General features: G+C 42.9%; 1 protein-coding gene across 1 annotated transcript in view; it reads right to left on the bottom strand.

The window, feature by feature from the left end:
• LOC126248081 (sodium channel protein Nach-like) overlaps positions 1 to 14641 on the bottom strand; it is a 115544-nt gene that overhangs the window by 22539 nt on the left and 78364 nt on the right. Inside the window, exon 9 of the mRNA XM_049948738.1 lies at positions 8092 to 8179. Coding sequence (XP_049804695.1) covers positions 8092 to 8179 — 88 coding nt within the window. The remainder of the gene's footprint in view (positions 1 to 8091; positions 8180 to 14641) is intronic.

Below are 14641 nucleotides of genomic sequence, written 5' to 3'. Positions count from 1 at the left end.
ATTCAAGGACTCTGGAATTACCGTCAATCTTCAGAAGTCAAAATTTGCTAAATGCAATATCAACTATTTGGAACATATTATTTTACTGGAGGATATACAACCTGACCAAAGCAAACTGACTGCTGTTAAGTGCATTCCTGTTGGCAACACAATGAAACACTTTAAGTCATTTGTCGGTCTTGTATCCTTCTATTGGAGGTTTTTGCCGAATCATATACTCAGTAGTGCAGTTCTGTCGAGTTTGCATGCACACTGGTGCTGGTGAAATGATTGTCAGAAGGACTTTGACTGCATAAAGCAAACTTCATGTGGTTGAGACACTCTTGGTTATACTGACATGAACAGAGACTTCTGTCTGTCGACAGATGTGTCAGATCTTGGCTGTGATGCATCTTTGTCGCAGATTCGTAGCACTGAAGCAGACCAGTGATACATATCATAGGTTTCGTCAGTCGCTTAGTAACCAACTGGTAGTTGTCATATTACATCACTGAGTTTGAAGTACTTGCCACGTGTGGACCTTTAAGAGGTTCCACTATTAACTGTATGGGCATCATTCAATTGTATACTGTAAGCACCAAGCCTTAATCTTACTGATAAACACTAAAGTACTCTATGCATGTTTAGAACATTGGTCATCAGTGTTACAGGAATACAGCTTCACTATCTTTTACATATCAGGCAAATTTAACGTAGTAGCTAATGCAGTTTCATGACTGTCTGAGAACCTCGATCGAGCGCCTATGTCATGTCAGAATATACCTTATGAAAGTCGACATTAACCAGCGGTATTTCCTAAACTTGTGCTAGAATATAGCAGATATGCAAGACGCTGACGAACGTTGGCAGGGAATAAAGGACCATCGCTATACAACGCGATAGAAGCCCTGTCAGCACTCTGTCAGATACACAGTGGCGTATTATTATTGCAACATCAGAATCACCCAGGATCAGGTACTTGATGTCCGCCCCCGGTAGCTGAGTGGTCAGCGCGACAGAATGTCAATCCTAAGGGCCCGGATTCGATTCCCGGCTGGGTCGGAGATTTTCTCCGCTCAGGGACTGGGTGTTGTGTTGTCCTAATCATTTTCATTTCATCCCCATCGACGCGCAAGTCGCCGAAGGGGCGTCAAATCGAAAGACTTGCACCCGACGAACGGTCTACCCGAAGGGAGGCCCTAGTCACACGACATTTGTTAGGTTCGTGATGTGTCTGCATTCCAGCTATGGCTGAAGAATGTTGATGTCATTAACCAACTTATGGACAGTTCAGTGTGGTAAAATGTGTGAAGGAACTAGGAGAGTGTTGTTACTTTCCAAAGATCTGCATGAAAGTAAAAAATCTTTGGTGCATGTGTCTCATGTGTCAGAACACCAAGCCGCAGAATATCTTCATGACAGGAGAGTTACACCCGATTACACTGACCAAGGCACTACAATGATGTTTGCGATCTTTGCCGCAAAGTAGAACAGGTATTAAGTACTTCTTTATGATGTATAAGGATGTATGGTACTCGTACAACTACAATGGAGATCATTATCAAACGTGTATTGAATGATATTATACCCAAAGTCAGTAAACACTGATCCGTTTTACCAGGCAATGGAAGTACGTACATTCACAAGCTGTAAAGAGAAACATTTCTTGCAAAAATAAGACATTAGCCCTGTGCTACTTTCAAAATACAACCCAGAAACCAATCTCGCTGCACAGATCGTCTGTAAATGCAGAAATGGTTCAAATGGCTCTGAGCACTATGAGACTTAGCTGCTGTGGTCATCAGTCAAAATGGTTCAAATGACTCTGAGCACTATGGGACTTAACATCTATGGTCATCAGTCCCCTAGAACTTTGAACTACTTAAACCTAACTAACCTAAGGACATCACACACATCCATGACCGAGGCAGGATTCGAAACTGCGACCGTAGCGGTCAAGCGGCTCCAGACGGTAGCGCCTAGAACCGCACGGCCACTACGTCCGGCTGTAAATGCAGAAGGTTAATCGGAATTTATTGTTATAGTAGACATAATTCGTGATTTCCATATGTGTCCAATTTTGAGGAAGCTATGAATAGCCTACGTCATATATCTAATAATAGTGTACCATACAAACTTATGCTTGGAGTAACAGAAAACAAATACCAAAGATCCCTAGTTGAATAGTGTATTGGGTGAAAAAAAGTTTCACAAGCTGTACTTGCGTGTTTTTGTAGGATTTCCTGGCGAATGTGTTGCTCGAAAGCCTCTTGGGCACGCAGCTCTATTAACTATTCGTTGTAGAACTAATTTTCGATGGTGTAACATGCCGTCATCAGAGACACACGCCGCTAGCTGGGCTCTATAGGTCGTTGAAACTTTGACCTGCATCCAGAATTGGTGTCATTGTTCGTCCCAGTTACTGGGAGTGGGTTGAATGTTCAATGAATTCGAAAGTAAAGTTCTATGTACTGACTTGGCAGAAAATCCTAAGAAATTTTGGTCTTATGTCAAAGCGGTAGGTGGATCAAAACAAAATGTCCAGACACTCTGTGACCAAAATGGTACTGAAACAGAGGATGACAGACTAAAGGCCGAAATACTAAATGTCTTTTTCCAAAGCTGTTTCACAGAGAAAGACTGCACTGTAGTTCCTTCTCTAGACTGTCGCACAGATGACAAAATGGTAGATATCGAAATAGATGACAGAGGGATAGAAAAACAATCAAAATTGCTCAAAAGAGGAAAGGCCGCTGGACCTGATGGGATACCAGTTCGATTTTACACAGAGTACGCGAAGGAACGTGCCCCCCTTCTTGCAGCGGTGTAGCGTACGTCTCTAGAAGACCGTAGCGTTCCAAAAGATTGGAAAAGGGCACAGGTCATCCCCGTTTTCAAGAAGGGACGTCGAACAGATGTGCAGAACTATAGACCTATATCTCTAACGTCGATCAGTTGTAGAATTTTGGAACACGTATTATGTTCGAGTATAATGACTTTTCTGGAGACTAGAAATCTACTCTGTAGGCATCAGCATGCGTTTCGGAAAAGACGATCGTGTGAAACCCAGCTCGCGCAATTCGTCCACGAGATTCTGAGGGCCATAGACTCTGGTTCCCAGGTAGATGCCGTGTTTCTTGACTTCCGCAAGGCGTTTTATACAGTTCCCCACAGTCGTTTAATGATCAAAGTAAGAACATATGGACTATCAGACCAATTATGTGATTGGATTGAGGAGTTCCTAGATAACAGAACGCAGAATGTCATTCTCAATGGAGAGAAGTCTTTCGAAGTAAGATTGATTTCATGTGTGCCGCAGGGGAGTGTCGTAAGATCGTTGCTATTCACAATATATATAAATGACCTTGTGGATAACATCGGGAGTTCACTGAGGCTTTTTGCGAATGATGCTGTAGTATATCGAGAGGTTGTAACAGTGGAAAATTGTACTGAAATGCAGGAGGATCTGCAACGAATTGACGCATGGTGCAGGGAATGACAATTGAATCTCAATGTAGACAAGTGTAATGTGCTGCGAATACATAGAAAGAAAGATCCTTTATCATTTAGCTACAATCTAGCAGGTCAGCAACTGGAAGCAGTTAATTCCATAAATTATCTGGGAGTAGGCATTAGGAGTGATTTAAAATGGAATGACCATATAAAATTAATCGTCGGTAAAGCAGATGCCAGAGTTAGATTCAGTGGAAGAATCCTAAGTAAATGCAATCCGAAAACAAACGAAGTAAGTTACAGTACACTTGTTCGCCCGCTGCTTGAATACCGCTCACCGGTGTGGGATTCGTACCAGATAGGGTTGATAGAAGAGATAGAGAAGATCCAACGGAGAGCAGCGCTCTTCGTTACAGGATCATTTAGTAATCGCGAAAGCGTTACGGAGATGATAGATAAACTCCAGTGGAAGACTCTGCAAGAGAGACGCTCAGTAGCTCGGTACGGGTTTTTGTTGAAATTTCGGGAACATACCTTCACCGAGGAGTCAAGCAGTATATTGCTCCCTCCTACGTATATCTCGCGAAGAGACCATGAGGATAAAATCAGAGAGATTAGAGCCTACACAGAGGCATGCCGACAATCTTTCTTTCCACGAACAATACGAGACTCGAATTCAAGGGAGAACCGATATAGCTACTCAAAGTACCCTCCGCCACACACCGTCAGGTGGCTTGCGGAGTATGGATGTAGATGTAGAACCTGGGCGCAATCAGACATGGCACAATGAAATACATCTTTGAACCACTCTTCAAAATTCAACCAACTAGCGCCGAAACAGCCAGAAAAAGAGACTAGACGAATTGTCATGAGTCTTAAGGAGAAAACCATTGATGATACTGCGTTGTATGTCCTCGAGGAATGCTTAAACATTGCCCCAACACCAGCAGCACTACCTGCAGCAGAATTCATAAGCGAAATGGAGCATGTTGCCTACACTCTACCACCCAAAACGGTGGAGGAGATACGGCAAGAAACGTGCCGTATTTTCGCCAGGTCTGCGAGGCCGAGGCATAACATCCCCAGATGGGAAAGAGCCGCTCTGCGTTCTCTGCATGACGATCCAGACGTTGTCGTCCTCCACGCAGATAACTAGCAGTCACAAGATACAAAGAACAAATGTACAAACTCTTAGACGATGTAGCTTCCAAGATGATGACGATGGATCCAACCAGCCGAATGCAGACAAGACGAATTAACTTCTCTGAAGTACTTTTACAGAAGAGACAACAAATAAACTTCAGCCATGTGCTGCTGCACAACCTAAGCTCTATGGGCTTCCAGAGTTACACAAAGACGTCACACCTCTGAGACCAATAGTTAGCGCAATAGGAGTGCCAACGTTCCAGCTTGTGTAACACTAACACTTTACATTAGTTTTGATTCCGTAGGTTGGCAAATGTGAGCACAACATCAAGAACCTTGCTCATGGAGTCGCTGCAACTTATTGAAAAAGAAATTTGGGCCCTAATTCATCAAACTTTTCAGTGTCGCGGTCATGTCCACATATTTTGTTTTTGACGGACATTACTATGAATAGATTGATGGCGTGCCTATGGGTAGTGCTCTGACCCTGTGGTAGCCGCTATGTACCTGGAAGACTTTGAGGATAAGGCACTAGACTCAGAACCATTAAAACTGACAGTATTTTACAGATATGTTGACAATACATTTGTCATTTGATCTCAGGGGAAAGATGAGCTTTAAGTTTTCTTGCAACACCTGAACTCTATTCACACCAAATTCATTTCAAGTGAAGGTGAAACAAACTGTCAGCTGCCATTCTTGAATGTTCTGGTACGGAGAAAACTGGATGGAACACCGGGACACAACATCTATTGGAAGCAACCCCACACCGGCCATTATCTTCACGCCTCTGGGGCAGGAGTGCTAAACACGCTGGTCCGCAGAGCTCGTATGATCTCCGATGAAGAAAGCCTAAAAATGGAACTAGACCACTTAACTGTGTAGAAAATAGAGTGAGTACATTGTTGACTGGTAGTTGTACGTCAATCGACCTGCCAGATACGCGACGCTGCTGGTCTCAGGGTGCCACCCTTAGTGAATTCTGTTGATATCGCGAGACGGCTGTGGATAACGTAAATATCACGACACGAGTGGCTGAGTGGTGTTACCTGACCCATCTGCTGGCTGGTCATAATGTTGCCATGACTTGGCCGAGACATAAGGACGGCAGTCATCTTGTGACGTCTCATGTGACTGCATGGACTTCGCGTTGCTGCCACTGGGTGTCTCCACTATTTCCACGCTCTCATCGGTCTTTTATGACAAATGAACGAAGATGCTGTGTCACAACAACACCTTCAAGAGTCGCACCATGGTGAAACTGAAAGTGTTGTGAAGTGGTAGCTGCATGAACTAAATAATGACACCATTTCAAAACTGCGTGCACACAACGATTGAGGGACACTGGACTCAACTTCTAGTTGTGTGAATTTCTGTGATTAAATTTCACACTTGAACTGCAGGACTATCACAAGAATCACGATTGAATATCGCAAGGGCACAGTTGTATTTGTTTGAGTTGTGTTACCTCTTCTCGCATATTTTGTTCCACGCAGTACCTCTGCCCATACCAGGTCCTCAGTTATAAATCTGTACTAATTACATACTCTTGCAGGAAAATCAGTGTGTTTTCTTTACTAGTGCTTGTCGTACGATATGGTTTTGAACCCTTTCATCTTCTTGCGTCTACCTGATTTTGGAGACTCCACTTACTCTCAACCTGCTGTATGCGGACTGCGTCTCTGAAACCCAATATCCGTTGGCTTACCAGAGATTCTGTGGTCCACCAAATCGCCTTGTGTAACATAACAAGCAATGCGGCAATGAAAAACCTCACACTTGAAGTTTAAGTAGGTTTCTTTCGAGACGACGGGTGAATGCCGAGATGTGCCTGTACCACTTGTAATCTGAAAGCCAATTAATTCTAGAGAACATATGATGGAAAAAACGGAAATGAACGAACTGTATAGAGCATAAATGTCGGCTGAGCAAACTGGCGTCAGACACCTTGTAAAACTCAAAGCATTTCAGAACTAACAATAATCGTAACATTTCTCGTAAAAATTTTGAAACTATTTTGTAATGAATATATTTATTTTAAACGTTTCTTCTGCTGCAGTGGTCCATAGGGAATTTATAAATCATTGTCATAGATGTTTACTGTCTGAACTACTAGTTCAGGGTTGGATCTTTATGAAAAACTCAGTTATCTTCAAGATTTTATTAAATTAGTTGCTCATGTGTTATCCCTACTTGTCATGATGAATCAGTGGCAAACATACAGTTGACTGAACACATAAACGCCGGGATACAGTTGTGCTGTCGTGAAATGACTCAATGAGAAACAGTTGACTATATAACTGACGAACAGCGAAGATTTTGCAAATAGTGAAAATTATTTTTTAACGTGTCTACAAAAAAATAAAAAAAATGTGGCAATGTAGTATCCTCTTCGCTCCGAACATTGATATGAATAAACTATGTATAGTAGCAACCAAAGACAATAAGTAATATGACGCAAGTAGAGAGATACAGACTCAGTTTTCTTATCTCTGCCTGATTTAATCTATTTGCGACTCTCATCTGATTTGTCCTCCCGACAGCACATAGCGAGTTTACGTGGTTTCTATTTTGTTTTAGTTGCGCTAGGGTGCAGAAATTCCTACGTGACAGACCTTGATTATATGTGTTAAATATTCTTTTTATTGTATTGTAAAATCGGCCATGGATAGAAGCTTATGTATACAGACTGATATTTTCAATGTGAGAGAGCAATTTTTCGATTGTAAGATAAAAAGGTAAATTTCAACGTCTAAGTGTTGTCATTATGGTCGTCACTAAACATCTTTTACTAAACACTTTTGTCTTCCTAGTGTTATATGTTCTTACAGTAAAGAAAAGCTGCGAGTTGAGCATACATTTGTGAGATGAGTTCCGTGCCGATTCCGGGCACATGACAAAATATTTAATTACATAAGCGTATCTATAAATAGAGTATAAAGCAGACAAATTAAGATATTACACCATCTACAGTTCTATTCCTCATTACCCTTCAGTTCCTCTGAAGAAGTGGAAGACAGGAATCATAATTCATGCCAGTAACCACAACTGGAGGTATAATCAAACTTATTCAACAAAACGCTAAAAATCTGCACAGCTACTATCTTTGCAAATTGGATGACCTAATTAGCGAAGAAGCGAACACATCACCATTGATGACCTCTTACTCGTAAAAACATGATAGGAAGATAGAGAAGTGAGAGCACATAGAGGTGGGTATCTCATCATCAAAATCACATTACGTTCACGAAACACTGAAGCTTACAGAAGGATAGGAAAATGGTGATAAGGTACACGTTTCGTGAGCGAAGGTGATTATAACATTTTTTATGAAGCTACTAAAACATTATGGGTAACACAGAAAAAGTGTTTGTGTGGAGAAAGAGTTTCGTTCCATTTCTCGTTTATCTTAGTTCATTAAAGAGATGTTACAAAGCTTGATTTTATATTTTGGTTTACTTCGTATAACTACGTCGCAGTGAGAAAGATAAAGGCAACTTCTACGATACTTACGTTTGGTCCTGAAGTTTTTCCACTTCATAGACGGTGTTCATGCAGCCCAGTTCGCAGTGGCAGTGTCTATTCTTGTCCAGGAACTTTTCTGCAATTAAACCATATGTTGTTCTGGATTAAGTTAGTGAACTGATATTTACCATGCACATTCAACGTAAAATGGATAGTACTGTTACGTTGCAACAGATTAATTACTTGAACTCACATTAGCGCCTTTTTCTCAGTGGTGGTAAAACTGCTTACAATTTAAAATAATGTCTTAACACTAGACTGAAATCATTTTCTGAAGAGATCATTTCTGGGTGTGGTTAGGTTACATTTATCAAATTTTAATAAAGATTAAGAGTGGAGCAAAAATACTGTTATGTTAATGGAAAGCGTATAGCCATGTCTCAGAAAGAAAAAAAGAATATCTTATCAAAAACATACTGACATGCTCTACATCATGAGTTGTCGCAAATTTGAGCTACGGAACACGTAAATCAGTAACCAATTCCTTAACTAGTTAACTACTCCTGTTCTTTTCAGTACCGAAATTACTGCGACTAAATAAGTTTCACTTTCTAATGAGTTGGGTCATGAAATAACTGTTACAGCGAATGGAGCATCACGCAACGTCCATGAATGTACTACGGTGTTTGTTGAAGTGATCGTCCATCTAACTGAGATCCCGTCTCTCTGCTTTAGCATCAAAATCACTGAGTGAATGAATACAGGAAACTTGCCTAATCTCCACTGCCTAATGTTTTCATGACTGGCTTTCATGACTGTGTAATAATTCAGAGTCAAAACGCATACATCAGAAGACGGTCCATATCTGATACGCTTATTTAAAATATATGTTAACTATTTAAAATCAGCGACCTTTGAGATTTGGAGGGATGTTATTGTCACCAAGTAATTCTTTAAAGTGACAATCTGTAGTTTTGTCATTGCCTGATTACTCTTATTATGATGCTGAATGATTAATTATCGGGAATTTCAACCTAACTAATGCTGATGTTCACACGACAGAATATTATAATATGCGACCAGTAGCATTTCCTTAACAATTCGCCTTATGGGTATTGTGTTCGAGAAGTGTCGTCGATGTACATCGTGTGTGAATGACGTGTCAGTATCTTTTTGTGGTCAGATGGAGACCCTCTACAATCTGTAACAGAACGGAGATCCAGTATTCAGAAAAATTTAAAGTAAGGGGATAGTGCACTAGGCGCTGGAAAGAGGGGAAATGATAGTAGCACCCTAAGTAAATTACGACACACAGTATGGTGGCGTAAGGGGTACAGAGTTGATGCGACGAACAGCGTAGTAGAACACCTGATTGTGTGCCAACTGAGACAGTGAAAACACATACTGACCACAGAATCCGTCACTGGTGTTCAAATGACCGTAGAATTCAACAGGATATGGTTACACGTAGTTTCATCTACGATTCCCTTGGGTATAGGAAAGTTTGTAACTGAAAGGTACGATGATGGCCGTCGGTTGATCGGTTGATCACATGTGTGCACAACAGAGAATGCTTCAGGAGCACTTGAACGGTTTTGCGCGGGAAGCTGATGGTTATTTTCGATCGAGCTGTGACGGGATATGGGTACATCCTTACCAACCAGAGAATAAGCGACAACGCATTGTCTCCGATGAGAAAACTTTCATGATGCAGGCGACAATTATGAAAATGTTAATTTTCGTTCGGGTTACGTGGTACTATACTGCTGCAAATTGCGAGGTGTCGGTCGTGAGCTGGTTCAAAAAAAAAAAAAAATGGCTCTGAGCACTATGGGACTTAACATCTGTGGTCATCAGTCCCCTAGAACTTAGAACTACTTAAACCTAACTAACCTAAGGACATCACACACATCCATGCCCGAGGCAGGATTCGAACCTGCGACCGTAGCAGTCGCGCGATTCCGGACTGCGCGCCTAGAACCGCTAGACCACCGCGGCCGGCGGTCGTGAGCTGGCTGGACTTTTCGGCAATCAGGGCGTTCTCCACTATTCACATACGTGAATTAAGATTCGTGGAATGGAAATGAAGAAGAATGGTCTCCATACATGAACAATGGCTGATTGATCTGGCATAATCACTAATCAACAGTGGCAGACATTACCTAGCTAGAGAAATACACTGAAGAGCCAAAGAAACTGGTACACCTGCTTAATATCGTGTAGGTCCCCCGCGAGCACGCAGAAGTGCCGCAACACGACGTGGCATGGATTCGACTAATGTCTGAAGAAATTCTGGAGGGAACTGACACCATGAATCCTACTGGGATTTCCATACATACGAGAAAGTACGAGGGGCTGGAGATCTCTTATGAACAGCACGTTCCAAGACATTCCAGATATTCTCTGTAATGTTCATTCTGGAGAGTCTGGTCGTCAGCGGAAGTGTTTAAACTCTGAAGTGTGTTCCTGGAGCCATGCTGTAACAATTCTGGACGTGCGGGGTGTCGCATTGCCCAGCTGGAATGGATATGGATGGATACAGGTGATCAGACAGGATGCTTACGTACGTGTCACCTGTCAAAGCGTATCAGGAGTCCCGTATCACACCAACTGCACACGCCTCACACCATTACAGAGCCTCCACCAGCTTGAACAGTACCCTGCTGACATGCAGGGTCCATGGGTTCATGAGGTTGTCTCCATATCCATACACGCCCATCCGCTCGGCACAATTTGAAACGACACTCGCCCAACCAGGCAACATGTTTCCAATCATCAACAGTCCAATGTCGGTGTTGACGGACCCAGGCGAGGCGTAAAGTTTCGTGTCGTGCAGTCATCAATTGTACACGAGTGGGCCTTCGGCTCCGAAAGCCCATATCGATGACGAATGGTTCCCACGTTGACACTTGTTGATGACCCAGCATTGAAATCTGCAGAAATTTGCGGAAGGACTGCACTTCTGTCACCTTTAACGATTCTCTTCAGTCGTCGTTGGTTACGTTCTTGCAGGATCTTTTTCTGGCCGCAGCGATGTCGGAGATTTGATGTTTTACCGGTTTTATGATATTCAGGTACACTCGTGAAATGGTCGTCTGGGAAAATCCCCACTTTATCGCTACCTCGGATATGCTGTCCCATCGCTCGTGCGTCAACTATAACACCACGCTTAAACTCACTTAAATCTTCATAACCTGCCATTATAGCGGTAGTAACCGACCTAACAACTGCGCCACACAGTTATCTTATATAGGTGTTGTCGACCGCAGCACCGTATTCTGCCTGTTTACATATCTCTGTAATTGAATTATCATGCGTATACCAGTTCCCTGGCGCTTCAGTGTAATATAAGGGGCGGACAAAAATCCGTTCGTCAGCTGTACAGTCCAGAATCGGTATGCCAATCGGGCAAAATCATAGTGTGCACCGAGGCAATACCCATCAACGCACCAGGTAGGAGATACCGGTTTGATAAAACACCGTGTCCTGCTACATGAAGAAGTCCGTAGCTGCCTCCTGCACACCCTCGTCTAACGGGTATCGTCGACCCTTCGAGGCGTTTTTTAAGGGACCAAAAGTATGATAATAGTACAGGAGAGATCAGAACTATGGGACGGGTGCTCGAGGGCCTTCCATTTGAGTAATGGATGAGCCTGGTGTTTCAGATCGACCAGCATCGTGTGTCGAATGGGGACCATCACGGAACTTGTTGTAATTATATACCCACATCAGAGTCGAGCTGTGTTGCATATACGCTGCACCAACGCCCTCAGACGGAAGCTTTTCAACCGCCCATTATAGTAAAAAGAAGCTGAGTCACTGCACTGTTTATTCTACAATCATATGTACAAACATACGGCAAATCGCATCTCCAGGAAAGATATGTTCTAAAAAACTGTCAATACACACGTGAAAGCAGTAAGCTATGTAATTCATACTTTATACACCTACGAGGTGGATCACGAGGAATAAGGGAAGATGGAGCGAAAAGTATTACCTCCAGGTATTGTGAGTATGTGGGTGCTATTCTGTCATTCTGCGCAATGGATTGATCTGAGATGTACTCTTTACCCTGTGGCTCCTGCAAGATGCAATTTCCACCCCCACACTACTACAGAAGTCAGATAGACGCTCTTAACGTTCTAAAGAGAAATGCCTGAAAAACTTTCAGCAATAAATATCTTCTGGAGTCGTCTGCTGTAGGGAAATGACACAAAAATTCACAAAGTTTCTTACGTTACTAGTGGGATACTTGGGTACCAGAGTAGTGCTAGTTAGTGAAAGAAAAACATGAAACTAACGAAAATTATTATTTATTTTGCAAAAATTCTGAGAAATCACCATGGCACTTTTGGTTATGAACTGAACAAGTTATTTCTGGGTTCTTTTCGGAATGTGAATTTACCTCTTAAGAATAGGATTCGCTAATGAAATTTCAATACAAAGTTTAAGATTGTTATTGACATGGAAGAATGGCTGAGAGCTGCGCCTACTCAACTTGAATAGTTATCTGTTAGAATTTTGCTAGGTATGGTTGAGGTTGTCGCGGGTGAAATGCAGTGAAGTGTACTAAGGAAATATGAGGCTCGCAAGAGCTGTAGCGCACAATACCGTAAGCTGCGATGACCGCTGTCTGCGCCGCTCGCTGCTGACAAATAAGATAACTCTCGTTCTGTCTGGATTGACCTTCGCCAATCAAACTCTCCCTATGCCTTGATAAAGTCAAGGACTCCTATTCGCCCCTAGTCTAACTATTGGAATGGTATACCGGTCAGATAACCAGTCCACTGTGATGCCACTCAAAAATTCGCTTGCAGGCGTTTAACTATAACTCTGTCCATTCATACTGCACAATAAGTGTGATGGCCAACACAGTGAACAATGCTTAATCGCAAGGACTCAATATAGAGTCGCACTCCGATTTGCTCTTGACAGAGATGCTCTCCCAGTGAAGTACTGAGGAGAGACTTGTTCCTTGCTCTTTGAGTACATGTACGAGCACGCACGCTCTCGTTACGTGTTCTTGCTCCAACAGCGACAGCGAAACGGCCCCTCTCCATGCCAGACGTGAAGGGGTATATCTTTTGGTCTCTTCCATTACTCCCTCAGCTCAAGGCGTCAGAAATATCGTCTGTCAATCAGCATTGCTTTTCTAAAACAGGAGAATGACGTTTCGTTTAAGGCGACCAATCCGGAAATCTGTAGCATCGGCGTTTGGCGTTTGCTGTCTCTCTGTGAAAGTCTCTGAAACTGTGTGCTATATTTGTAAAGAATTAGTAGGCTGGGCGCTCCCACACAATGTAGCGGAATTTGTTTTTAAGCCGAACACGGGGTCGTTCTTCCTTTCACTCAGGCAAACGCTGTCTGCTCCACGGGCGGTCACTGGCCGACATAGATAGGCTGAGTCGTCCTCTGAAGGGACTGGCCCCCCGGCGTGCGGTTTGCATCTCCTGAACTAAAAGCCCCTGCGACCGTCGTGTCTTGAATGTGTGTGTGTACGCCAGCCTCGAGTATTTCAATCTCGGTGTGTATTTGCGATTTATTAGTTATTTGCATATCGTTTACATGAATTCATACAACAATGACTTTATCTTATCGAGTTTGGGTTCGAATGAAGCGTCTTGATGTGCGGAATATGATTGTGAGGGCGGAATATGTAAGCAATGAAGGTCAGGAGACCACGATGTCTTACAGTATTACGCTGGGACCAACTTACACCGATATGACAGAGACAATCGCCTTATCCACGCTACAAGGAGGAGTACGAATCAGATATACAAGAACCTAAAAACTGGCACTTGGCACTGTAATGAACAAAATGTGGAAGCACAAAATTGTGGAAGAAACCTTGAATGTATGCTGCATTGAGTGATGCATCAAACATTTCTGCAAGCTATTTACCCTTTTCAACTCGACTCTGATATGGAATAATAATTACAACAAGTTCCATGCTGGTCGCCATTCGACACACGATGCTGGTCGATCTGAAACACCACGCTCATCCATTACTCAAATGGAAGACACTCGAGCACAACTAATTTATAAACATCCAGTAAATGAATAGGAAAATAATGAAAAATGGTACTAAGTGAAATAAAACGTTAGCACGACGATCATAAAAAAGAACCGATACCTGACTGACTCCATCCTAGACACACCAGAGCGAAGCAGCAGTTGCCCAGCTATGCAGCGCCAGGATTGGAGCCAGAGATCCATGTACTGTCCCGATCCAAGTCTGAACCCAGAGTCTCGCAGCAGCGTCCGCAGAATAGAGCGGAGTCTGCAGCAGTGTCTCCCTGAACAGCTCGCAAAAGATGGAGTAGAAAAATCCTTTCTTTCGCCTTCTGGCGTTCTTATGGAATAAGCGGAGGGCGACAAAGCAGTTATCGTTCAATAAAAACTCGTGACTGGTTGTCGTTCTATCAAATTGGAGAAAATTACCGTTTCCAAACCCCATTCTATTGTGGCATGCCTGAGAAAACAGCGCACCCAAACTGTCATCGGCCTATCAAAGTCCACGACCAGTGCTCCTCTCACGAACGAGCGGAGACTACGCTAACGAGGTCCCCCTATCTAGTGAAAATTTGAACTAGCTGGC

The sequence above is a fragment of the Schistocerca nitens genome, chromosome 3, assembly GCF_023898315.1.
Source record: "Schistocerca nitens isolate TAMUIC-IGC-003100 chromosome 3, iqSchNite1.1, whole genome shotgun sequence".
NCBI lineage: Eukaryota > Metazoa > Arthropoda > Insecta > Orthoptera > Acrididae > Schistocerca > Schistocerca nitens.
This window is presented reverse-complemented; position numbering and strand designations above follow the sequence as displayed.